Source organism: Drosophila obscura, unplaced genomic scaffold (genome assembly GCF_018151105.1).
Source record: "Drosophila obscura isolate BZ-5 IFL unplaced genomic scaffold, ASM1815110v1 contig_195, whole genome shotgun sequence".
NCBI lineage: Eukaryota > Metazoa > Arthropoda > Insecta > Diptera > Drosophilidae > Drosophila > Drosophila obscura.
In genome coordinates this window covers 431071-458841 of record NW_024542784.1, presented here as the reverse complement: position 1 = coordinate 458841, position 27771 = coordinate 431071, and the positions used below count along the sequence as shown (strand labels likewise).

The following is a 27771-nucleotide window of genomic DNA, read 5'->3' as shown; positions in this document are numbered from 1 at the left end:
CCATGGGCGGGCGGGGGGGCGGGGGGGGGGGGGCGCGCCCTCCGGCGAACCGCCCCGCACGGCCGCGCGGCACCCCCCGCCCCCGCCCGCGCGCCGCGCGGGGGCCGGGCCCGGCCCCCGGGCCGCCGGGTGGAGGGGGGCCGGCCGGCCGCGTTGTGGGGGTCGTAATCTTTCGGGTACCCAGCGGGGGGTAGCGGGTTAGGGGCGTGGGGGGGGCGCGTGGGGGGGGGTTTGCGGGGGGGCACGGCCCGCCCGCCGGGTTGGGTTCGCTCGGGCCCCCCCCGCGGCTGGCCGCGCCCGCCGCCGGTAAGGCAGACACTACCGCGCCAGGGCGCTTAGCCGAACAAACTCATTCAAGAATTTTATATGGATCCGCCAAAAAAAATATCGACATATCGAAAATGTGTTTTTTTTGTGTCAGATTAATAATTTTACCCACTGTGTGTTGGTGTAATGTTTACGCTTTTCAAGAACGCCTTGGTTCAAAAGTTTACTGCGAATAGATTTGCCATGATTTGGTCCCAACAAGAGTAAACAACGACGCACAGTGCTTAAGACACAACCAAAATTTTAACTTCTTAAAAAAATGAATTTGTTTATAATTTTTAAATATTTTGGTTTATAAATCAATTTAATTCGATAAATTACATTTATTTGAGAAAAATATTACTTCTTGTCATAGAATATCAGCTGTTGTATTTTACATAAAAAGAAGTCACAAATGCCCGTTAAATGGACCATCTTTCAGTGGAACCAGTGGATATTTTTTTTTTGCAGTCAGGTCTAACTATGTAGACATTGATATTGATAAACCGTCACTTAGACGTTTACTAAACTATTTGAATTTTTATTTTACTGGATTATTATAAAAATACATTTAAATTAAATTTCCTTATACAGCATCTGCGGGACTTTGAAACTCAGATAAAGCATGTATGGGGTTTTGAACTTTTTTCTGAGAGCCCTTTCGAACTTTTGCTCGAACCTCCTCGGGTTTCTCTGGTCTCACCAATGGTTTTTTTTCTGGAGCTTTCATTTTCCATACGACAATAGGAGACTATAGGAGATGATGGGATTGAAAATAAATACACATAGGAAAAATGGAAATGTAAAATTTCAGAAATACTTACAGATACAGTTCCTTGTCTAGTATATTTAGTCGAAGCTACATATGAGTACTTAACAGTAAGAACCACTGCATTCATAAGATTTTTAGCAGCTTGAATCAACGATGTTGCGCTATCCAACTTGAAATTGAGAATAAAATTAAAATGTAATTAATGTTACAGTTAAAATATCTAAATTTTTAATTTACCCCAGATACAATGAGCTCGCCGCTTATGTTTTGTACGTCTGCTTTGACTTTAGAAGTAATTTGGATTTGATGACAATAAAGAGCAATACGTTGCAGATAAGCTAACAAATCCTTCTTTGTGCTACTTTCTGGACACTGTTCCGCTATCTCTCGAGTTAGCTTGTCTAGTTTCGTACCTGCTTCAGAAATTTTTTTAGCGGCATTAATGACGTCCATAGTAGTCTTCAAGGGCCCTCGACCTCTGAAAAAAGTAGTAAATATACGAGTGTCTTTTTTTATGTTCTTTTTTATCTAACTCGAACTTGTAATTTTGTTGTTTACTTTAAAAATATTGTTTAATTCAAAAAATACTGATTATTTTCACATCATATTTTTAAATGGATTTTTTTTTTGACCAGTGTTTGGTTACGCAACCAAATATGGACTTAAATATATAGATTATAGCCAGTGGTGGCAGCAGTAGAGTAAATCCGTATTATTGTTCGTTGTTTGCACTGCCCACTGTACTAAATTGTCATCTACCTACAAACATACATATGTACACATTCATGCTCCCGCACGACAGCATGCCTATGCAGCCGTTCTCTCGCGTCTTCATCTCGCACCTTTCTTTCTATCGCCTTTTTCTATCACTCTCTCGATCTTTCGCTCTCGCTCGCATTAGGACACGGTCGATTCGGCCCGCCTGACCTTTTGATTTAGTCTTGATCTTGCAATCACTTCTTGCACATCGTCTTGGAATCGAGCTATTCAATCAGACACCGTCTTCAACCGACCCCCGCGTCTACAATCTGACCCCGTCTTGAATCCAGCTAACTATCCAATCGACTCGTCGTGCTCTCATCAACCTAACTCCAAACTTTCGCTATCCCTTCGACTCTGTATCGCCTTATATACTGTTTACAACCATCGTCTCGTTAATAAACATATCGCAAAACAACGCTACTGAAAAAGCTCAGTAGCTCAACAACCAGTTTAGTTTAATAAATCTCCAGACACGGTTTATGTGAGAAAAATAGAAACTCTGAAAGCTTTCGTAAGAATGCGTAGGATTAGAGAGAGAGCTAGAGCCAAAGTGTAAAAATGGCAATTTATCTAATGTTTTCCCTGAAAATACCTCAACATCAGAACGAAATAAACATAAATTCTGAGTAAAAAGACCAAAGTCACAGATAATGAAAAAATGTATTAGATTGCCCAAAAAATGTAATTGCCATGGCTACGCTTCTCCCTTCCACGGTCTTAATCCCTTTCACTCTGAGCAGAGTACAATATATAATGTTGGCCTTTGCCGCGGCACACAACGTTCCTCTCGTTTTCAATCAGATGATTGCGGATAACCAATCAACTCGAAGAGACATGTCCTATGCCAAACAGGACCAACCAGCACCTCCTCGTGTGCAGCTTCGTTCAGTTTCTAACCAGATTTTTCGTTCCAAATAATGCACATCCTTGCATTGACGATAACCTGGTGTTTCAACAGACAGGAAAAAAAATAATTTAAATATAAAGGAATATGTTTTCAAACCTTGTAAAGTCCGTCATTTCCATCATAATCATACACATGTGTTTGGCTAAGAAAATAATGTCGTTTCCAGTATCATCCCATTTCGCGACCTCAGAATCGAAAGTCATTTTCTCTCTACGAAATAGTTCCACTTGTTGGGCAATTTTCTGTTTGTCCTCCTCTGTCATTTTCCGCATTGCTTCCTGATAAAAATATTTTGTGCCATATAAATATTTGTGTTGTGTATCGATTAATATTTAAACTCACTCTAGCAGTACAAATACCACTAATATCTGGGTATTCGTCGACGGTCTGGTCACCAGTATGGGCACTCGCTGAAATATAAATCAAGCTTTAATACTTAAGGAAAACAAAAAAGGAGCTGATAAATCTTACATCGGCTTCGAGTTTCCAAGGTTAAATCTTCTACAGGCTCAAATTCTGTATCTGTGTCTAGGTCTTCTGAACTCTACAATTGAATAAATAAAATTACATTTTTCAATATACATTTAATTATTTTTTTTTTCTGGCTTAAGAAACTAAAGTCTGCCAAAGAGTTTTTACCGGAAAGAAAATCTATCTATCGAATTAAAAAAATTCACATTACGAGAAAAGATAATGCAGAAGAATGAAGAGGAAACACAGGAACAAAAATAAAAAAAAATAACCCGAATTCTTGAGAAAATTGTGATGAGATTCGTGAGGCAAGACCCATTTAAATAATCTGATAATTACAAAAAAAAATATTCTATGGAGGCAAACCCTTCTAAAAACCCTTCAGTTCTGACAGGTATGTAAAATGTGTTTGTGAGTTTTAACTGTAAGAATTGGCCTCATAATTATGTTTAATGGCTCATTTTGTATATTGTAGAAAATTCAGTTCATGTTCAAATGTACATCATGTTAATCTTTGCATGGGTGCGTGTTCTATTCAATCTTGATTCTAATTGATTTTTGGAAGGTTGGTAAACCAATTATAACTGAGTCATTTCACCATAGATTTTTATGAACCATACTTTAAACGACGCCTAATATATGAGCCTACACACGAAAAATATAAGAACAAAGTTTACAATTTTGTTCGACTTCTTAAGCTTTTAAAGTCAAAATTTTGGAAAAAGTACTGAGCAAAAACGATCAATTTTGCATTTGGAAGCTTAATTTTTCCCAGACGGTAAGCTGAAGCTAAAAGGTGCTTGGGTCTAAATTATAGATGCATTTATCAGCTTTTCAGAATGTCAAAGTTCATAACAACCAAATGGAACAGGAAACAAGATTCTTTCTGTGGGATATTTAGCAGGAGAGGGTGCCAAGTGTGGAAATAATATTAGATTTGTGGTAAAAGTGGATGTGTGCAACGCAGAGAAGGAAACGTTTCCGACCCCATAAAGTATATATATTGTTGATCAGCATCAATAGCCGAGTCCATATAGCCCTGGCCGTCTGTCCTTTTGTCCGTCTGTCCATCTTGATGAGCGCCTAGATCTCAGAGACTATAAGATCTAGAGCAACCAAATTTTGTTTCTAGACTCATGTCATATCACACTGCTACAAGTGTATTTCAAAATTTCGCCCCGCCCCCTTCCGCCCTCACAAAGGACGAAAATCAGTGCCAGGCATTCTGGGGACGCGACTCTACTTATACCCGTACTCAGTCAGTACATACATTTTTGAGCTTATGATTTTTTAGAATTTAAAAATTAAAAATAAAAATTTTACATTTTACATTTTTTTGCTACATCTGTTATCCACATCTACATCTACAATGTATATTCCACATCTAACATGTAGATTGTACATGTACCATTTAGATTCCACATCTCCTCCGCTAGGGGTTGCTCGCGCACTGAACGCGGCAGAGTGTGCGAGCGAGAAAGAGAATCAGTAGCGTCAGCAGCGCTGGAGAAGGAGAGGGAACCAACAGAAAATTAATTTCTTCATTCTGGCTATAATTATGATCCGATCTAGTTCAGATTCGGCAATCTGGTAGATATGGGCATTCTCTACGATACTTTAAAAATGTGCCTGCCACAGATTTTCGTCCTTTGTGGTGGCGGAAGGGGGCGGGGCGAAATTTTGAAATACACTTGTAGCAGTGTGATATCACATGAGTCTGGAAACCAAATTTGGTTTCTCTAGCTCTTATAGTCTCTTTAGATCTAGGCGCTCATCAAGACGGACAGACGGACATGGCTATATCGACATGGCTATTGATGATGATCAAGAATATATATACTTTATGGGGTCGGAAACGTTTCCTTCTCTGCGTTGCACACATCCACTTTTACCACAAATCTAATTTACCCCTTAACTCTTTTTTGAGAACGGGTATACAGAGGAGTTGCCACGACCATTTTTGGTTTGTTGGTTTGGTTCGCAGCGGAAATGCTATGTTCCATAGTGTAATCAGTTATTATTTCATATTTAATATGCTAGAAAGGAAAACAAGTTGGCAGCTCCTACTTACTCTATTCATTAAAACGGCGCGGCGAATCTCGCGAACCCCATCGTAAACCAGCCGGGAGGCATCAATAAACTCATTTTCATCTACATCTTTGTTAGTATTAGCACAAAGAGCTCCAACAGCAGCTTCCACTCTTTGTTCAAATTTAATCATTACTGTAAGAAACGAATTTGTATTGTAAGGTATAATATAGATAAAGAAGGTAGATAGCTGGATTATATTACAGATCTACTAAAATCTAGAAAACGCATAGTAAACGCGTGAAAATAGCTATTTTCTAACTATATGATTAACAAAACTTAAATGAATAATAAAGAATAATGTGAAAATCTAGCTTGTTAAAAATAATGTTACTGAACTTATTCACACCTATTTTTTCGTCAAGGTTTGTATACTTGTTTACTTTCAGACTGCTCAATTTAGAGTCCAGGGCCAAAAGACGAATTATTCTTTTCATTTTATCTGCAAGCTTACGATCAACGATTTAACCCCGCGTTTGCCTCCCAAGAATCATTTTCCACTACTTGGTATGCATCTCGACCATAGTTCAGACTATTTCGTAAGGAAATAGCATCGCAAATTAATGTCTTTTGGTCTTTCTTTATCGAGATTTCTTAAAAATTTTCAGAAATAAGCATATTATTTAGTGGAAAAGGTTTGAAAATATTCCAATAACTACGATCAAAGCTCTTTGATTAATCGACAGAGATAGTCAAAGGAGCATTAACTTTTCTTTGAGCATTTATATACTTTTACTAGGGAGCAAGCATCCTGCGCACACACTTTGCATTGTTCATTATGATACAAAAACAGTCAGAGCGGGTGGTAAGTAGGAAAAAGATACTTAACGACCTATTCGCAGACGTACTAATATACAACAAAAATTTCATAAGAATCGATTGAGCCGTTTGGGTGGAGTCCAACCAGAACCACCGTGACATAGGATTCTATATACAGTGGCGAGCAGTTATGAATACATGTTCATCACTTCTTAAAAAATGAGTTAATCCTTGTGATTTTTTTGTGATATATGCTTTATTTTTATAGAAATTAAAAAAAAAATATAATAAAAACTATTAAAAGAAATCCTCTTCACTAAGAGTTTTTAGTTTTTTCAAAAAATAGTCAATGTATCGCCTTTTGCCTTTTATCAATTTTTTTTAATTTAAAATTTTTTTAAAATGGTCGTGTAAACGCACACCGAATTCGTTTGGGCATACTTTCGACTAAATCTGATATGTGTTTGACAGGTATCATGCTCAACTTAGTTTGCACGCGGTCCTAAAGCTCATCGAATTTCTTTTGCAGACCCATACTTCCCCAATTGCTTTTTTAAGCAGAACCCACAGATTTTCAATGGCATTTAGATGTGGACTTTGGGCAGGCCACTGCTTGAAATAAAAATTCTCATTATTGAGCCAATTTATCACGATTTTAGCAGTGTTCTTCGAAGCACATTAAAATTTTTTAAAATTTAAAATTTTGCAAAATTGTTTCCGAAATATAAAACTTATATACTTTATTCATCATTCCATCGATTTTAACCAAAGGGTTACTATTTCCACCGGCCGGCAAAAATCCTCCAGCTGAACCCTCCCAGAGGGTGCCGGCTGGGCAATGGGCACTGCATTATCCCGAATCGGGTAATGCATTGCCGCTTGCTCTGTCCGGGGTAATGCAGTGTCTAGCCAAGGCCAGGTCCAGGTCTTCCCGACCAAAAATTTGGGGGAACTGAACCATGGCCATGGCTGGAGGTGCCTGGCGGGTAGGCATAAAACGCTAGGGGTAAAACGCTCCCCCCGAAAAATATTAACCAGCATGGACCCTCTGGGCCAACAATGGAGCGGACGGAAGATAAAGCAAGGGTTGGGATGTCAACCCAAACGTCGGTGGAAATTGTGACTGCTAACACCGGCGGGCACGGGGAGGAGCAATCCTCTCTGCGTGTCGCCAGCGGTCACAACTTTAATATGGCGGGAGCAGGTCATCTAGTTTCAAAGCTACTGCCACCAAAACGACTCACTCCAAGTTGAGCCGCACGGGTGCCGTGGTCGATAACAGATTCGGACCTGGAGAGCGTGCTCTCCGTAACCAAGAACGGAAGAAAAAAGCCTTCTCCGCTCGCCTGAACCAGGTTCCAGCTCCCCGCGTAGGGAAGGGCCGAAGCGTTCCAAGGAGGGGTTGAAGGCGAAGGCCCATTACAAAGCGGCCCTCAAAATCCTGGAGACGGCTCCAAGGCAAGAAGGACCTCTCCAAGGAGGAGAAGGCCAAAATAACCTGGGCCGAACAGAAGGATAAAGAGAGGCCGGCTTCACTACGCGCAGATGCCTCAGATGAAGGCACGAAGGGCGAATTCGCCAACAAGGTTTTGGAGATGATGGGCCACCAAAAGGCAACGCTCGACCGAATGTGCTAAGAACGACACTCCGGTGGGCAAGCGGCAACGCGGGCCCAAGGTGGCGCCCCCACACCCAAACAGGCGAAACGTCCCCAAAAGCGAAGGTCAGTGAGGTGACCAAACGACATTTAATCGTGGCACTCATAGACCGGAGCGAAGAGAATGGCAAAATAACGGCGGCGCGGTGGAAGACGGTGCACGCGCGGCCGTGGATGGGCGCCAGAATGGAAGAGGACCAACGCCCCCATGCCCACCTTCGATGGTGCAGGGTGGCTCAACAGTGTGAAGAATACTTCCTCAAATGTAAGGACGACCCCACACTCAAGTGGCTGACGCAAACGGTCTGCCCAAATTGGAAGCGTTGTGGGAGGGGGCCAAGCTGGAGGTGGGTGGACAGGGAGATAATCCCGTCCATACCAAAGGCAAAGGTACTCTTCCCCATCGTAATCCAAGGGGACCGTGCGCTGAAGCTCCTACAGAGGCAGAACCCCAACGTGCCAACGGCTAACTGGAAGATTCTGCACATTGGGAGCCCACTACCCAACGAGGGGGGCCAGAGTGCGATCATCCAGATCAGCAAGGAGGCAGAGGCCGATGGGGGGGGGGGGGGGGCCAGGGGGGGGGGGGGGGGGGGGGGGGGGGGGGGGGGGGAGGGGAGGGGGGGGGGGGGGGAGTCAAATTTTAACACACACCATCGGTAAGCAGGAACAGAACCGCCGTACTCGTACGGAAGGGAATCCATGCTCACCTTATGTCTCATTACAGCACTGACGACCTAGCCGTGGTGATGCTAGAAAGCAAGGAAAGGCGCCTGATGGTAGCCTCCTGCTACATGGCACACGACAGGCCAGCTCCACCTGAAGAGTTGATGGACCTAGTGGCGGAAGCCAGCCCGAAGGACCAGCAACTTCATAGTTGGTACGGACGCCAACGCCCACCACAACGTGTGGGGAAACCCCGACATCAACGATAGAGGTGAGTCCCTCCTAGACTTCATACTATCCACTAACCTAGAAGTAGCAAACGTAGGGGAGGAATACACCTTTGTAGGTCCCACCTCTTCAAACGTACTAGACTTAACACTCGTAGCGTGGAACAAGTACGTTGGTATCTGTCTGGAGAGTCCTTGAAAGACCATCCTTCTCAGACCACAAGTACATTCAGTTTAAGTGCGAATTTGAACACTCTCCGAAGATAACTGTCTATAGAAACCCCCCGGAACACAAACTGGGAAAAGTTTAAAAAGACAGTTACCTCGAAGCTCGCGAATCGTCCGGGCACAGTGAAATCCCCGGAAGACAATAGAAACGTCCCTAGAGACCCTCTTCAATGAGCTACTGGATGCGTACCACGCAGCATGCCCACCCTCGAGAAAGAAAAAGAGAACCAGACCACTCTGGTGGAACCGGGACCTATCGCTCCAAAGAAACAACCTCAAAGAATTCTTCAAAATCGCCAAACAGGCGAACGAGGATATGATCAATGAGGAATACAAAACCCTACTCAGGGAGTACAAGAAGGAAATACGCAGGGCACAAAGAAACTCGTGGAGGAACTTCTGCTCCAATATCGAGAAAGTCCCAGAAACAGCTAGACTTCGGAAGCTGCTATCAAAGCAACCCACCATACAGAGTCAGCTGAAACGAGAAGATGGACAGTGGACTGAGGGCAGTGAAGAAGCCCTAACAGCACTAATGGAAGCTCACTTCCCAGGATGCACCGAGGTTGCTGACGTTACAACGCATCAGGACCTAGCAACTGAGGAAGAGCATCCCCCAACAGGTCTCATATCGTCTAAGAAAATCCACTGGGCTATAGACTCCTTTGCGGGTACAAAAGCACCTGGACTAGACGGTATATTCCCAGCCATGGTACAGGTGACCAAAGACGTGATCACCCCATGGCTCTCTGCAATATACTCAGCTTGCCTGAGCACGGGCTATATCCCTATTAAATGGAGGACCTCGAGGATTGTCTTCCTTCCAAAGGCAGGAAAGTGCAGCCATATGAGCCCCAAGGATTACAGACCGATAAGCCTCACCTCCTTTCTACTCAAAACACTAGAAAAGCTGCTGGATCTACACATCAGGAATGATGTAGGGAGACTGATGTCAACCAACCAGCATGCCTACACCAAAGGGAAATCGGTAGAGACGGCACTGCACTCGCTAGTAGCCACCATCGAGAGAGCCCTCCATAATAAAAAGTATGCTCTAGGAGTGTTCGTAGACATATCCGGAGCATTCAACAACGTCACTACGAGCGCTATTTTGGACCGCCTAGAAGCGACCAATACACATCCCGCAATCAACCTCTGGATAAAGAACCGTCTAAGTTGCAGACGGGTGCAATCAGAGTGGGGCACCGCTTCCATGGTGAGGGGGGCGCATAGAGGCACACCACAAGGTGGGGTCCTGTCGCCCCTCCTGTGGAACCTGGTGGTCGACGACTTAATAAAGAGATTCGAGAGGAGAGCCCCAAAAATAACAGCCTATGCAGACGACATAAGCATAAGCATAATAATTATTATTATTAATTATTAATCAACACTCAGGGAGATATGTGAGTGGGCAGGAAAAGTAGGACTCAGTATCAACGCGGACAAGACGGACCTCATTCTCTTCACCAAGAGATACAAGGTACCGGCATGGATCCCCCCGAAAATTGAAAAAACCAGTCTGACCCCTAAAACACAAGTCAAATACCTCGGCATAGTACTGGACAGCAAGCTGGCGTGGAGACCCAATGTAGTGGAGAGGGTGAAGAAGGCCACCATTGCGCTATATGCATCCAAGAAGATGCTCAGCAGCACATGGGGCCTGTCACCTGCTTTAATGCACTGGATCTTCATATCGGTGGTGTGACCGACTCTGCTGTACGGAGTCTTAGTGTGGTGGCAAGCGACAGAAAAGAAGACGTATAATAAGCTTATGGAAAGGACCCAGCGGCAGGCACTGCTCTGCATTACGGGGGCGCTGAGGTCAACCCCAACAAAAGCTCTCGAAACCATAATCGGAATCGACCCCCTGGACATCCACGCTCAACTGATTGCAGCAAAGGCGGCACAACGCTTAGTAGCATCAGGAAACATGTCTCTACAGGGATTCGGGCACAGTTCAATTGGCCGAGACATGACCAGTATATCTGACTACATTATCCCCCAAACTTGCCTGGACGTAAACACAACCTCATTTATGGGACCCGACGACTGGAAAAGGGGTCGGGACCAGACCCAACACATCAACATATACACGGATGGCTCCAAGATGGAGGAAGGAGTAGGTGCGGGCATATATTGTACAGACCCTGAAATAAGGCTGTCCTATAAGCTACCGGACCAATGCAGCATATTCCAGGCAGAAGTCTTTGCCATACGGAAAGCGGCGGAGGTTGCTCGATGTACGGAACGCCCACATAATGTGATCAACCTGTTCGTGGACAGCCAGGCGGCGATAAGATCCATGCAGTCGTCAGCGGTCAGTTCCAAAAATGTCCTGGCAAGCAGGGAGGCATTAGATTTCCTAAGCACGACTAAGTCAGTGCGGATCTATTGGGTTCCCAGCCACCAGGGCATCGAAGGTAACGAGACAGCAGACGTACTGGCTAAGGAAGGCGTCGGGCTGGCAAACGAGAGGACTGAGAACGTGCCTGTCCCCCTCAGAGCGCTCCAAAGCGATCTAGAAAGGAGGGCACACGTAAAGGCCAGCAGCAGGTGGAGGAGAACCACCAACTGCAAGATCGCGAAAACCATGTGCAAGGAGAGCAATGGTAAACTCAGCCAATACCTACTACACCTACCACGGAAGGACTGTAGGATGCTAATTGGTATACTCACAGGTCATTGCCTGGCTGCAGCACATGCAGTCAAACTAGGCATCACCAACAGTGACAAGTGCAGGAAATGTGATGAACCTGGGGCTATCGAAACCCTGGAACATCTAATCTGCCAATGCCCGGCCCTCTCAAGGGCAAGAAACATACATCTTGGCAGCCCGGTACTGGCATCGCTGGAAGATGCATCCAAGAGGACGCCAGCGAAACTCCTTGCCTTTGCAAAACTCTCCTCGATCCTCACGGATTTCAAAACCGCGTAAAAACACTCAGAAGGTCCATACGCACCAATCCGGACAACTAAGGGCCATATTGGCCTATGCGTGGCCCCGTGAGGGCCGTCCGGGACAACCTAACCTAACCTACTATTTCCACCAAGTGAAGAAGCCACACATCCACACTGCCTCCTCCATGCTTTATTGTTTCCTTGACCTGATGCTTTGTATTTGGTGGCAGTAGTACTCCTTATCATCAATCTAAAAACTGTTTATATCTATGCCTCGCACGGCAAAAGCAAAGGCTTTCATTTTCGCTCTCCTGTTCTCTCGGTCACTCTCTCGCGGTCTAGTCGCAGCGTCGCTTATGGCACGGACAATTCGGACCGCCTGCCCTCGCAATGGGTCTTGATCTCGTATTACACCTGCATACCTTCCCTTCGCAGTCTTGTAGTTTCTATCGACGAATTGCTGCCCCTAATTAAGTCTTCTAAGGACTTTTCCTATTACTCGATTCCTGCACATCGTCGCTGCATCGAATAGGTATTCAAATGCGGAGAATCACAAAATGCGTTATACATATAGGATTCAAAACAATATATGTATGGTGAAAGAAATTAGCAGAATCATCCTGTAAGATTTACTATGCTACAAGTAAATAGCATTGTCCAACGGCAGCATGTTCAGCCAAACTAGTCGTGACCATTTGCCCTTAAAGAAATTCTAATAACAACAAAGAGTACTTTAAGAACAGAAAAAGTCTATGTACGACCATTATTTGTATCGAAAATGCGGCTTATTTAAATTTCATACCTTGCTCTCGAAGAACTTTAACTGCTTCCAGCACCCGTTTAGTATAAATGCATGGTTCGTAGTTATCCATTTCAGCTTCCACAACATTACAAACTCGAGCGGAACGCCCTTGAATGGATCCAGCAGTCGAGCGCAAATCCCGGGCATCGCCCACTTGTAAGGCCATTACACATTTATTTACATCTTCAAGAATATGATTTTCAGATACTGCCAGAAAGTCGTCAATGGTAGTAATGTCGTCGACGGCTTCAGTTAAAATACGAACTTGGACCTCCCATGCTTGGCGATAGGCGGTCATGTTTTCTTGAGCAACTTTTGAATTTGGGCGCACGGTCAAGATGGATGCGGCATTTATTACTTGTGGACATAAACTTTCTATCTGCGCAGCAGCATACCGAACCATCTTTACACCATCTTCGTTACTAGACATGCTGCACACCAGATTTGCTACCTCTACAAGCTTCTCAGCATGTTTGGTGAAAATATCGGCTTTCTCACGAACTTTCTTCTCATTTCCGCTTTTAGCAGCTTCAATCAAATCCAGAAGGGGCGTAGTCGTTTCCAAGAAGGAATCGGAAACATGATCAACAACCGCTTTTCTCAACTGCCTTCGTAAATCCCGAGTTTTGCGACACATTTGGTCAATCGCACGAACCAGTCCGGGGCTGTTGTCTTTTTGACTTATCTAAAGTACATTTTTGAAATTATTGTAGATATGTAGTATGAATATTGAGATAGTTCTTACATTGGACATGTATTCGGAGAGTAAATCCTGTAAGGCTTGTCGTACAGCATTGCATTCAGCGACAATTCTTTCTCGTCGCTCATCCCTCGTACAGTCGGCATCCGCCATCAACGCAGCTGCACTTATAATGCTCTCCAGGCGTTCTTCGAGTAGCTGACGAGAACGCTTCTCGCTGTAGGTCATGGGATCCATAACAATCCCTTCCTACACATTAAATGATATCAGTTACGAATGGTAGAAGATCATGCACCCAAAATAAAACGAGAAGAAACGTGTCAACTCACACTTCTGTGGACACGACTCTACTTTTATACCCGTACACAGTCAGTATATATGTAGATTTGTGAGCTTATGATTTATACATATATACAATTTTAAAATATTTTACATTTTTTTTCCACATTTGTTATCTACATCTAAAATGTAGATTCTACATGCACAATGTAGATTCTATATCTTATCCGCAAAGGTCTCGCATTGCACAGGGCAGTGTGTGCGAGCGAGAATGAGTAACATAGCTGGAGGAGGTGGGGAAAGCAACTGAATATTAATTTCTTCCAAATCTCAGAGCAAAGTTTTAGCAAGTGGTCAGAGGAGTATTGACTCAAATCCTATTGAAGCGTTGTCAGGACGTTATTGACTTATGCCAGGTCGGCGTAAGGCCGTAAGGTAATGAACAAAAAATTTATTGAAACTATATATAAAACCTCAAGAAACATGTAGAACCTGAAACATAGGTTATAAATTAGAATCGACTTTCTAAAAAAAAAAACACTACTATTTCTATGAACAGCAGATTTCATGGGTAGTTGTCTAAAGTTATAAAAAACAAAACAAAAAGGAATACAAATGCATCGCGATTTCTTCCGTTTTCTATTTTTTACATTCCTGAAAAAGGTATTACATGTTAAATTTGGAATACTGGAAGTGAAATATTTATTCTCTTTATCAAGAAAAATGAAAATAAAAAATTTGTTCAACGAAAGTTGATATTTATGCAAAAATCAGTACATGAAAAAAATTTAGATTCTAAATTTTGTTTGCTGCTCAAACAATTTTTATTTATTTTTTTAATAGGATATAGTGTTTCTTTTATGTTGTTCTACCAGTTTCAACCGTCGGGGCATCGAATTTACCAAGTTTTGGAGGACGGTTATGTTTGCCCATTCCTGGACAATGGCTTTTCTTAACTCTTTCAAAGACTCCAATTGTCATCCACTCCCAAAAAATTTGGCTGACAGTATTCCCCAAAAGTTCTCAATTGGATTTAAATCCGGACTTAATGCAGGCCACTTCATTAAAGGAATATTTTTCGACTCCAGAAACTTCATCGTATGCCGTACAAAATGTATAGGAGCGTTATCCTGTTGAAATATTAAATCCTCGCCATGGAACTCCTCTGCAAATGATATAAGTTCGCTTTCCAGAAGATCCGTATATATCATCCGACCTGGTCCGAAGCACATTCGAGACTTGCCCAGAGAGCTAAAGGCGGCTCAGACCATGAGTGAGCCACCACCATGGTTGCGCCTGTAGCAAGTCTGACGGGGATGCCTGTGGTCTCGCCAATACTTCTGGTTTTCATCTGGGATGTCTAAATTTTTCTCATCGCTGAAAATTACGGTTTCAAATTCGCAGTCCCAAAACTTATATTTTTAATTTTTTGCCTCATATTGGAGACGCAACTCCATCTTGCAAATTTGCTGCACCCGCTGCCGGGTTTTTTGGCAGCTGTAATTGGTCTTTAATCAGCCATCGTGACTTTAACCTGCTCTTCATTCGATAGTTCGTTTCCGCTGGGCATTTTAAATGAATAGTAAGTTAAATTGAATTAAAATCTAAATACGTTTTTACTAAATTGGACAAGCGACTTAATAATTTTTTTTCGCGAGATCAGTAGCATATCCCACTCAAAATGTAAATAAGTAACTGCACAAATATCAACTTTCGTTGAAATTCTCACTTTGCATTCTTCTTAATGCTAACGGTACTAGAGATTAAAAGCTGATAAGAAATAAATGCATGATTAAACATCACAAAGCATTATAGATAAAACATGCATACTCGAAAAGTAAATGCCGCTGTTAAAATAACGGTAGCATCGAAAAAAATCTTGCACAAACATCAATTTACCTGAGGTACATATGTAAAGTTATCAACAAATTTTGATGTTCATGATAAAGTTGGGAAAACAACTTAATATTGACTTAGTTTTCAAAGCTCTACATTGCGTGCCAAAAATATTTTGTTTTGAAATTTAAATGGGACACCCCTTAATTTTGTTAATTTGGGTTAGATAGTAATGCTAATGTAGATTGATGACGATATTAATGGTATCGATATAAATGCAAAAGATTTCACTGCAGACTCCAATTAATGGGATAAACAAAATTTTTTGAAATTTAAACGAAAATAAAATAAAATTTACAACATTCGTGTGGTTAGCATGGCATAGTTTATTTGCGGCCATTTTGCAAAAATAGGTATTCGGGGTATCGTGAGCCACTTTTTACGGGGAATTGTGAGACACTCGGTTTTTTAAATTCAACAAGGTAACTTTTGTTGTTTTATGTTTCTTTATGATTGTTTATGCAAAATGTTGAGAAATTCGCCACTGCAACGTCTGCGATAGCGCAAGCATTGAATGTCGGATTGATTTTCATTATTTTGTAATTTTTTCGTATTAATTAACCATTATTTTACCATTCAGAGATATAAATAAACTTCTTATAGCAAAAATGATTTTTATTTAATTTACAAAAATATCTCACAATTCCTCGAGATTTTTTTTAACTCGTCTGGGTTAGAGTTATTCGATGAAAATATTTAGAACTAAAAGAACGGTAATTAGTCATGTATGTTGTATTCCGCGTTGAAATTTAAAGGAAAAGTTGATTTTATGGATACCTGTTGAGCATATAAAAAAGTGGCCCACAATACGCCTACCTCCCTTATGTCCTGTCCTATGTATAAGTTCGATTTATGTTTTGTTATCTGGTTAGTTTAGTGTACAAAATTCAAGCTGAATCTATTTATCATTAATTCTTATATTAGATTCGTTAATGAATTGGGCTTACATCAAAATCGTCCAAAGCAGCAGCCAGCTCCCCGGCGCCGCTATATATGTCTGTCGGTTGAGATGACTTGCCTTGAGCGACATCACTAATGGTGTTGACAGCATCACAAACTTGTTTTAGAATGAAATCTCGATTTACTTTTGCTAGATCCAGTTCCGGATGACGAACATAAACTTTGGATGCAGTTAGAAGCATAGTGGAATGTTTTTTGAGCATCGCACGAGCGGCTGCTAAATCATCCCGCAATTGGGGATCTTTAAGTTCTTGCTGACGCTTTGCTGCTTGTTTTATTAGTTCTCCTGCATTTCGACCGAATTGCTAGGGAGTAAGTGCAAGAAAAAGATAAATAAGAAAATAGGAAAAACACTTCTGACATACCCTCATGTTCTCCATAAGCTCGTCCTGACTGGATGCATTTTTTAGTTTGTTTAAATCATCTTCCACAATGTGAAGTGATTTCAGTAGCAGATGAACATCTACCATATCAGCTAATATCAATAAACGAGTTACAGCTGAAAGCAAATTTCTGGCTGCTCGAACCATATTTCCTCTTTTTAGCGAACTGCACGGATCTTCAGAAAATTCTCTGGCTGCGATGCTCATTGCATCTCCGGTTTTACGCACTTCATCGACAGCGGTTAGCATTTCTTGAGTGATGTCTGGGTTTTCATAGGAAATCTGTTCTCCCTTCTGAATAAAGTTCTCTGTAGCCTTTTCTACAGCTGCAACTAATGCACTGGCACGTTTTGATTTGCCTTGAAAAAATAAAATTCAACTCATTAAGGATAGGTCTAAATGCCAGTTTTTTAATGTGTTGCACCCTTTCAGAGGTGTGTAAATTATTCGCCAGCGTAATTCATTTTAGTGTAAGGTCGCTTTTAATCGTGTTCTCTTTGTGAGGAGACTACATTTTGCATGCAGGGTGTTACTATTTTCATAAAATGCATTTTTTACCAGAAAGGAGATTAATCCTAAGTGAGTGACGCACCGACAGTAAAATATAAAAACGAGAAGGAACGTGTGATGCGACTCTACTTTTACACCCGCACTCAGTCAGTATATAAATTTTTGAGCATAAAATTGATGTAGAATTTTAAAATATCTGACATTTTTTTGCTACATCTGTTCTCTACATCTACATTTTGAAATACACTTACACTTGTAGCATTGTGATATCACATGAGTCGGGAAACAAAATTTGGTTGGAGAACTAGGAGCTCATTACTACGGACAGACAGACAGAGACTCGGCTATTGATGCTGATCAAGAATATATATACTTTATGGGGTTGGACACGTTTTCTTCTCTGCGTTGCACACATCCACTTTTACCACACATCTAATATACCCCTTAACTGTTCGAGTACGGGCATAAAAAGGAAAAGAGTTAATTTCTTGTGCTGATTAAGCATTATTTTTTGGGGAAAAACCTACCAATGAAACTAAGGTAAAACATGATAAACATCGATTTCAATGGTAAAAAAGTGGCTTACTATGTTTCGTTGAGCCCGTACAAGAACAAACGATGCCGCACATTCTCGACACCAAATTATGGTCTTATACCCGAAGAAATTGAAAAAATTTATGATATGGTGTTGGCTGATCGGAGATTGAATATGCAAGATATTTTGGAAGCCATAGGCAACCACATGGCTTAGTGGTTCCCATTTTAAATGATCACTTGTTTATGAAAAAGGTATGCCATCTTGCCGTTTGCTCACAATCGACAAAAAAATCACTCGTGAGACATATTGGAAGGAGTGTTTGGCGCTGTTTAATCACAATAAGGACGAGTTTTTCGCCGTTTCGTAAGCGTGGAGAAGCCGTGGATCCACCACTACACACCAGAGTTAAAAGCAATCAAAAAAGTAGATTCCTCAGTGTGATTCTAAGCAAAAGAAGGCTGGATTCTTCAGCCAATAAAGTCGTGGCAAACGTTTTTTTTTTTCAATTGTCGCGGTATTAACCACATTGATTACACTAGTTGTTTACGCCAAATTTGCGCAAAGGGCTTATGGCCGGGAGCAATTAGTATTTGGATATAAGTAAAATGAATTTGTAGCATTAAGATATTGAATTGTTGCATTTTGACATGCTCACAGAAGTTTGGTGCTATAGAACATAAATGTAATATGTGAATATCGATAGACAAAGAGGAAGAACATGCATGTAATAGGTGAATAGCGAAATTGAAAGAGGGAGAATAAAATGATTTGAATTCCGACTCGGTCGAACCAGCAGCACTTGGCTTTTGACTTCGAGATTTTTATTCCGAACTGGTTGCGAGGAGTTGCGGAAACACTAGTCAACGACATTTACGCTGTGGCCCAAAATGACTTTTTCTCATAGATTTCGGGATTTTAAATTTTTTAACGAATTATAGATTTTAGATTTTAAAAAAATCGAGTATTTTTTTCATGTTTTTTTTAGAGGTAGTGCTTCTATTTTTCACATAACTTATCTGGTTGCATAGAACAGTTCTGAAAAGCTGTCAAATGCAGCTATAAATCCGACTCTTTGTAGAAGCAGCTTAAAGCCTGGAAGATATTAAGCTTCCAAATTCAAATTTCATAATTTTTCCCGGTATTTCCCCCGAAATTTTGACTTTAAAAACTCAGGAAAAGTCGAAAAAAAAATATTCTTGGCCTTCATTTAATTTCAGTTTTAGATAGACGCATTAATTACACTACTCGACAAAATCGAACTTTAGCTCCAAAGTCTCTCCATAGATTTTAATGATTTTATTTAATAATAGAGGACACAGGATATAATTTTTTTTTCGACTTTTCCTGAGTTTTTAAAGTCAAAATTTCGTAAAAAATACCGCACAAAAATCATAATTTTTCCATTTCAATGCTTTATATTTCCCAGACGGTAAGCTGAAATCACAAAGTGTTTAGGCTCAACTTCTAGCTGTTTTAATTATCTTTTCAAAATAGCAAAGTTCTTTACAACCAGACGTAAGATACTAGGGTTATGTGAAAAAAACAATCGCTACCTCTGAAAAAAGGTTAACAAAAATACCAGTTTTCAAAAATTCTTAAAAAACGAGAAGGAACGTGCGAGTCGCTTCTGGGGACGCGACTCTACTTATACCCGTACTCAGTCAGTATATACATTTTTGAGCATATAATTTTTTATAATTTTAGAATTAAAAAAAAAAATTTACATTTTACATTTTTTTGCTACATCCGTTATCTACATCTACATATATTATGTATATTCTACATCTAACATGTAGATTATACATGTAACATTTAGATTCTACATCTTCTCCGCTAAGGGTTGCTCGCGCACTGAACGCGGCAGAGTGTGCGAGCGAGAAAGAGATTTGTAGTGGGTCTCTGGCAGGAGGGGGCGGAAGAACCAACAGAAAATTAATTTCTTCATTTTGGCTATAATTATGATCTGATCTAATTCAGATTCGGCAGTCTGGTATATATGAGTATTCCCTACGATAATGCGTTTTTAGTTTTATCGTATCTTTAAAAATGTGCCTGCCATAGATTTTCGTCCTTTGTGGGGGGCGGGGCGAAATTTTGAAATACACTTGTAGCAGTGTGATATCACATGAGTCTGGAAACTAAATTTGGTTGCCCTAGCTATTATAGTCTCTGAGATCTAGGCGCTCATCGAGACAGACAGACAGACGGACAGACAGACATGGCTATATCGACTCGACTATTGATGCTGATCAAGAATATATATACTTTATACTTTCCTTCTCTGCGTTGCAAACATCCACTTTTACCACAAATCTAATATACCCCTTAACACTTTTTTGAGTACGGGTATAAAAATCTTTTCCACCAGAACAATGCAAGGGTGCAGTCATGTGCAGTTTCCATTGTGAAAATCCATGAATTAGGCTACGATATTGCTCAACCCTAATCTATGGATTTAGTGACTATTTCTGGTTTCCAAACCTGAAGAAATGGCTCGGCGGAAAAATATTTGAGTCCAATGATGAAGTCATCTCACAAAAAATTCCTATTTTGACGACATCGACAAATCCTATTTTTTGGAAGTGATAAAACAATTGGAGAAATTCCGGAAAAAGTATATAGAGCTAAAAAAGGATTATGTAGACAAATTAAAATGAAAAATTCTAAAAAAGTCGTTTTGCCGACCGAATATATTCATCAGACTGTCAAGGCCAAATTTAAAGTCTAATTTTGATTCCTGTTAAATGGCTGGTCTTGCTATACAAAATTTTAAACTTCGTAGACACGTACGTAACACACAATTAAGGTCACAATAGAAATATAAAATTTGTTGTTTTCATAATAATTTTATCCTTGAGCAGTTTTTGTTTTTTATTTACAGTACAGTACTTTAAAGGGAAAACCGCGTTCCTGCGGAAAATAATAGCACCGTAACGGAAAACGTTTCTCTTACTCTGAAAATTCAAATAAACAGGGGTGCCACAGAAATCACTAGTGAAATGGGAAACCGCGCAGAGGATATCCGCTTAAAACTTTTTGCCATGCCACAGAATTCCGAGCGATTTCATTTTTCTTAGAATTGTCACAAACCAAATTCGAACTAAGGCTGGGGTTGAAACCATTCAAGATTCAATTCGAATGGTTCATTTTGCAGACTTATTGATTTTATCATATCAAAACAATTGGTTTTTATTTTTTTCTTTTATGATATAAAATAATTGATTTTTCAAAGCTGTACTTTTTCAAAGCAAAAAAAACATCCCATATCGTGCGAGTCAAACAAAACAATGTACTCGGAAACTCTAGCAGTTGTCTGGCAGCTCTTCGTGCATGGCAGCAATCAGCTGATAAAAATAAACAGACATCTGAATTTTACGGTAAACTTAATAAAAAAGCTTTTACCGAGACTGTTGGCTTTCGAAGAACTACGGAGGCAACATATTTGAATACAAACCTTGCAGCGCAGGCTTCTCAGATGTGCATCGGACTCGTTTTCACTTTCAGTCGATACGTATGTGGTTTTTGTGATTGTCTTCTCAAACTACTGCTAATTTAGTTCATTACAATTACCAGTTTTTGGTATAATGATCGCTATGCTTCAATTTGTGCTGCAATGGGTCTGCACTTGGCCGAACAGGGATTTTTGACATAAATGCAATGGCAATAATGTGTAGATATGGCTTGTTAGTTCTGTTTTAGCATTTTGAAGCGATGCCACCTGGTAGAACTACAAATGACTACAAATGTTTTCACAAAAGTATGCACACGTTTGACGTAAAGGAAGTTTTACTGCAATTCGCTATTTGTAATGCTTAATTAAAGAAAAACATAATGCTTTCAATATAATTAATATTAAATATCATGCTTCGAATTCGTCTTAAAAAAGGTGGCATTACTGTATTAACTTCGAAAGTCCGAATCGCCCTAGGTGGCCACCTCGGACTGCAGCGGATCAGTTAATCACCAATTGAACAACCTTTATGGCAAAGTAAGATTCGAATCATTTTAGGTGTGTTTTATGACTGTATTTAATCAAATCGCTGGATAAATTGTGAGCAATTTTGATTCCGCTGAATAATCGGTGTATGGCACCGCGGAATGGAATTGAGGTGATTTTCCAGCGGAAGTGATTTCTGTGGCACCCCTGATTGTTTACGAGTCTTGTTTACAACTGGATCAGAGAAGATTTACCGCAATAGCTCCGAGCGATGTCATTTTAATCTGGATCCGTGGCGAATCGCAATATATAATATATTATATTTTTCTCCTTCTCATACATGTTTTTATTTAGGTGATATGTGCAATTCGATTTGAAATCGCGTGCTCATAAGCAACCGGTTTTAAATCGTAAAAATCTTGCGATTTACGAAAATTGGAGCACGATTTTTTGCGATTTGACTGTCAAATCGCAACTTTTTTCGATTTGCAATAACTGGAGCATGGCTGTATGTAACAAAACGCACTGACAAATAAATCATAGCATTACTTGATACATAAACGAGAAGGAACGTGTCAGTCGCTTCTGGGGACGCGACTCTACTTATACCCGTACTCAGTCAGTATATACATTTTTGAACTTATGATTTTTTACATTTTACATTTTTTTGCTACATTGGTTATCTACATCTACATCTACAATGTATATTCCACATCTAACATGTAGATTGTACATGTACCATTTAGATTCCACATCTCCTCCGCTAGGGGTTGAACGCGGCAGAGTGTGCGAGCGAGAAAGAGAATCAGTAGCGTCAGCAGTGCTGGAGAAGGAGAGGGAACATTCTGGCTATAATTATGATCCGATCTAGTTCAGATTTGGCAATCTGGTAGATATGGGCATTCTCTACGATACTTTAAAAATGTGCCTGCCACAGATTTTCGTCCTTTGTGGTGGCGAAAGGGGGCGGGGCGAAATTTTGAAATACACTTGTAGCAGTGTGATATCACATGAGTCTGGAAACCAAATTTGGTTTCTCTAGCTCTTATAGTCTCTCAGATCTAGGCGCTCATCAAGACGGACAGACGGACATGGCTATATCGACTCGGCTATTGATGTTGATCAAGAATATATACAGTTGTGTTCAATGAAATAGTAGTGCCGCACCTCATCACTTTCAAAACTCTTTTTTAAACACTTCCAGTTATTCAAATTGAACAAATGGTACCTTTTTAAATAGTTGGACTGTTAGCATTAGAAAACCGAAGAAATATCCATACATTTGAATTCCATCTTCTTGTTTTACATGACATAAGCCGAATACCCATAAAATATGCTGTTCAATGAAATAGTAGTGTTTTTTAGATAATTAAAAAAAACAACGAAACTCAAATAAAAACATATATTTCATGTTCTTCATGTTTCTTGAGCTTTAATTTGTAGTTTTTTATCAATTTGGTTTTCATTGCGAACTTGCACCGGCCGGATATGGGTCATTAATCTCTTGCCAACGCTTCAATAAGATTTGAGCCAATAATCCATGAACCACTTGCTAAAACTTGGCTCTGGTTCACGGATTTGCAGTTGCAACAATGTATTTGGTATTCCAGCATAAGATTTCGATGAGATTTATATCCAGTTGGACAGTTGGCCATGGAAAAACGTCGATCTTTTCCGATAAAAATCAATTCCTAGCGAGCTTTTCTGGGTATTTTAAGTCATTATCCTGTTAAAAGATCCTTTTAACATGAATTTTTCAGCTGTAATATGAATGTAATGTATTCTAAAGTATACCTTCATACACAGTTTCGTCCAAAACCATACTATACTAAAACGCCAGGCTAGAAAGTACTAGCTTATATGAGCTGGGCCCCATAAGGCTCAGCCTAGCATGCCCAATGCTATTTTTTTCATGATTTTAAGTGGTAATCGGATTTCTGTGAATGCCAAACATAATCTTTTGAGTTTATTTTACCATATAATACAACTTTACTATCATCAGTCAAAAGCATTTTTGTCACTGTGACACAGGCCATTCCACATGCGATTTTCCAAACTGAAGTCGGGCATCCATATACTCTCAGATCCAAACGCGGAGCTTTCTGGGACTTCTTGCATTCAAATAATGTGTAATCAACCGTCTACAAACTGTCACATAACTGACAGAGCGATTAAAAATTGTTTTCATAATTTTTGAGGATATTGAAGGCATGGTCTTGCCTTCGACCATCGCCGACCATCCTCTAAAAAATAAGTTTTTCGAATACAAAATCGATTTTCATTCTACTTTTTATAGTTAATTGGGTTAAATACAATACTGAGAGTGCATAAAACTTAGTTTTCAATCCCATTATAACTCCTGCCTTAAGTTTTTAGTCTAAATCTTAGGTATCCTCTTCTGGACCGAGTAATGATTTCTTGAACGCTCCAAAATCAAAAGTACCGCTATGTCCAAAACCTTCTTTCATCAAATTATTCAATAACCAAATTGAGCTTACGGATGGTGACTTATTTAAATTAATTTGCTTTGTTTTTTCATTTTTTAAAATAGATTTAACCCAGCACTACTATTTCATTGAACAGCAGATATCATGGGTAGTTGTCTAAAGTCAAAAAAAAAACAAGAAGATGGAATGCAAATGTTACGAAGTTTCTTCAGGTTTCTAATGCTTACATTCCAGGCTTTCCGTAAAGGTATCACTTGTTCAATTTGAAGGACTAGAAATATATCAAAAAGAGTTTTGAAACTAGTGAGGTGCGGCACTACTATTTCATTGAACACAACTGTATACTTTATGGGGTCGGAAACGTTTCCTTCTCTGCGTTGCTTTTACCACAAATCTAATATACCCCTTAACTCTTTTCTGAGTACGGGTATAACAATAAAATCGCGATTAACACATAATGGGTTGTGGTAGGAAGGCAAAAGATACTTAACGATCTATTCGCAGACTTACTTAATATAAAACAAATATTGCACAAGAATCGTTCCCGCAAAACATTTCGCTGCGATTTCAATTATAAAAATAATATTTATTAAATATTATATTTTTTGGTCTCGCACCCTGCACCCGCCGTTTTTCTTGCCTCCTTTAAAATTAAATGACTCATACATTAGATAAATATTTAAAAATAAATAGACAAATAAGTAGTTTAAATTCACACTTCTAACTAATGTAAAGCGAATTCTGGAATTTTGTGAAGGTTGCACGTCCATTCGCCAAATGACAGATATAAGCACTTTAACACTACAGTCATATATCTTCCTCGATCTTTTTTGTTTGCAACATAAAACGAATGCGATGGAAAATAGTACACATTCAATTCGGAAGATCATGATCCACATAATACAACGAATTTTAAGCGAATAGAATTACTAAAAAGTAGTAAAAGTTCACAGCAGTCATATATATGTACATATGTATTTTCGATTAGCCTTCTGTCAGTGTCCTTTATAGTTTCTTTCAAGGGTTTTTATACTGTATACATATTTGTTTAAGATTAATAGTTTGAATATTTCTCAAGGCAATTGGATTTTGTTTTAATGTTTTAAAGCACCAAGAGTATGCCACTAGCACACATATCTATCACTCTTAATGATCTGGAAAATTTAATTGCTCGAATACTCAGGCTAAGTTGGGTTGTTTTAAAACAATTACAATCTATATGAAAAATTGTGTAGTACCCTCTCAACGGTATAAAAAGTTAATACCATATACGATGTGTATACCATCATTATATACATATGTATATCAAAATGTATGTACTCCAGTGTAGGTGTGTTGTGTACATGAGAATGTAATTTATTGCTTACAATTTAAACAGACGAACAGAAATAACTTTTAAGTATAAATTATCAAGTTTTGTTAAATCACTACTTGTTACCTTTTTTCTTTTTGCTGGGTCCTTTGGTGTTTACAAGAGTTGTAACTTGAAGCACAAGTGGCTCCAGTGTCTTTTCTACTGACATAGTACGTATCTCTAAGTTTTTTGGATCCCATTTTAATGCAATCTGTCCAAAATCAGTTAATGTCCCCATTTTTCCCTGCTAAAAACTTGTACACTTCTCAGTTGATTCTCAGAAAAATGTCTACGCCTATATCGAAAAACAATTTTTTCGATAATTTTCAAAATGTAAAGTTAGATTAAAGACGTAAGTTATTTACGATTTGGAATAATGCAATAAGGAACACGGGGCAATTTTCATGCTACTATGTTAACCCTAATACCCTCTGCACACTGAGCTCATTCCAGGGGAACGGTGGGAATTTTTAAAGATGTGAAACATCGATTCATTCTGGCACCATCAACCATCCATGAAAAACAGCTGATGCACAAAATTCGGTGAGATGAAAATTTGTTTACTTTTATAATTGAAATGAATATAAATAATATTATGAATGTGATTCAGCAGCGCAATCTAATAATGTTGCTGGCCATGATTTATGATGATGTGGCCAACATTGATTGAGAGGAGGTATTATTAGTTTATTAGTTTTTGCGCTATTCAATTATCCCAGTCAAGTTTCCTCTCCTGCTGGTAACAACTCAAACCTACATGTTTGAAGCACTTGCGAATCACCCGTTCAAACCATGTTTATTGTCTACGAGCTCGATTGCCGATCGCTGCCATTCACTTTACTCTAATGCATACGATCTTGATACATCCCAATTCACACACCTAACTTCCAACCATTTCCTTACTCACTGTTTAGCAAAAATTAAAATAATTGTTACATGTTATTTTGAATTTAGCGCGCATCTCACCTTATTATATTATATTATACTCATTCTTATACTCACACAAAAAGCTTACATATGAAGAAACCTGGTCTAGTGATGAGCTTACAACCATAATCTTTCATAGTAATAAAGATAGTCGTTATGCAACTCTCAAAGCTTTTTACTCGGGACACCACAAATTGTCGACGAGGAGAAAATCAGAAGAACTAGAAAAGTTAAACACAAGGGGCTACACACGTGGATGTGGAACCCAAATCAATAATTCATAAATAAGAATATTGAAAACAACTGTATATGACCAAAGAGGAGAATCAAGATTGAACAGTTAAAATTTACCAGCCCAGCAATGTTCCACAATTTTCGCCAATCCACTTCACGCTGCAAATGATGCAGCGAAGAGAATACCAAGAATGCTTTTCTCTTGAAGTCTATTGGACCGACTCCATACGAAGCTCTTCATAATTTATGCAGCCCAGCATCACCAGTATCATAAACGTTTAAGGAGCTTTGCAAATTACTCAGCACACACCACAAGCCACCAACAATTATCTTCCGTGAGCGAAAAGGCTTTCACTCAGCGACTCAAGCCGAAGGTGAAACAGTGTCACAATGGTATGTGCTTGCGAATGAGTGGACTGTATTAATCTTTTATGTATTTCGATTTTATTTATATGTAATATTGGTGGTTTATGGGTTATTTGTACAGCGGGTTGTAGACAAAGCGGGGGCGACAAAATAGCGGGGGGGACAATAGCGGTGGTAATGAATACGCGTGCGGTTGGTCTCAAATATATTTTTGTACTGACTCAACTTCACAAATGTAGTCGAGCCCAAAAGGGAATTAGAAGATCACGCGATGCGACTCTCCAATACAAAGACGGTGCACATCGATATATTCGCGTGCAGCTGCGCGTTTTGGATATACGTGTGAGAACGTTACAGTTACGTTTTTGGACATAAGCAAGGACAGCGGGCGAAACAATAACGAGCATATTATTAGGGCAACTATTATATGAATGAATATTGACCTCAACTAAACGACTAATTTCTCAACATACCGGCCCCCCTGAACGACTGTTCAGTTAAAAGGAAGCACCGAAATTTTGATGATAGGTTTCTTTTACACTCCTCGGGTAGTTTTTACGGTGATCACTGGAACTCTCTCGTCTTGACCAGAATTAACTTCGATGATTCGGCCAAGCAGCCTAGGCTAGGCGGTTGATTCGGCTCCTTCAGTTCCACAAGCGTATCCACTGTCATGTTTTTGGTCTCCTGCTACCAT

General features: G+C 39.9%; 1 protein-coding gene across 2 annotated transcripts; it reads right to left on the bottom strand.

The window, feature by feature from the left end:
- Positions 1-612: 612 nt before the first annotated feature.
- Positions 613-25849, bottom strand: LOC111080783 (catenin alpha). 2 transcript variants are annotated; one of them, XM_022376596.2, is made up of 12 exons: positions 25632-25846; positions 16744-17120; positions 16366-16683; positions 13289-13492; positions 12544-13228; positions 5290-5441; positions 3219-3291; positions 3090-3157; positions 2844-3025; positions 1316-1556; positions 1131-1247; positions 613-1057 (listed from the first exon to the last, which is right to left on the bottom strand). In XM_022376596.2, exons 1-12 carry the CDS (start codon positions 25783-25785, stop codon positions 893-895), a joined length of 2736 nt encoding a protein of 911 aa, XP_022232288.1. In that variant the 5' UTR covers positions 25786-25846; the 3' UTR covers positions 613-892. The 2 variants fall into 2 exon arrangements, with proteins under 2 accessions (XP_022232288.1, XP_022232289.1); XM_022376597.2 differs by lacking the exons at positions 613-1057; positions 1131-1247 and adding an exon at positions 2738-2783 and having other exon boundaries at positions 1421-1556; positions 25632-25849.
- Between the last annotated feature and the right edge of the window lie 1922 nt (positions 25850-27771).

Excerpts from the sequence above, each read along its gene's own strand:
- LOC111080783 (XM_022376596.2), bottom strand. The coding sequence starts at position 25,785 with ATGGGGACATTAACTGATTTTGGACAGATTGCATTAAAATGGGATCCA. Across the intron at positions 17,121-25,631 it reads ACCCAGCAAAAAGAAAAAAG|GCAAATCAAAACGTGCCAGT; the intron begins GTAACAAGTAGT and ends TATTTTTTCAAG. Across the intron at positions 3,158-3,218 it reads CTTGGAAACTCGAAGCCGAT|CGAGTGCCCATACTGGTGAC; the intron begins GTAAGATTTATC and ends TTTATATTTCAG.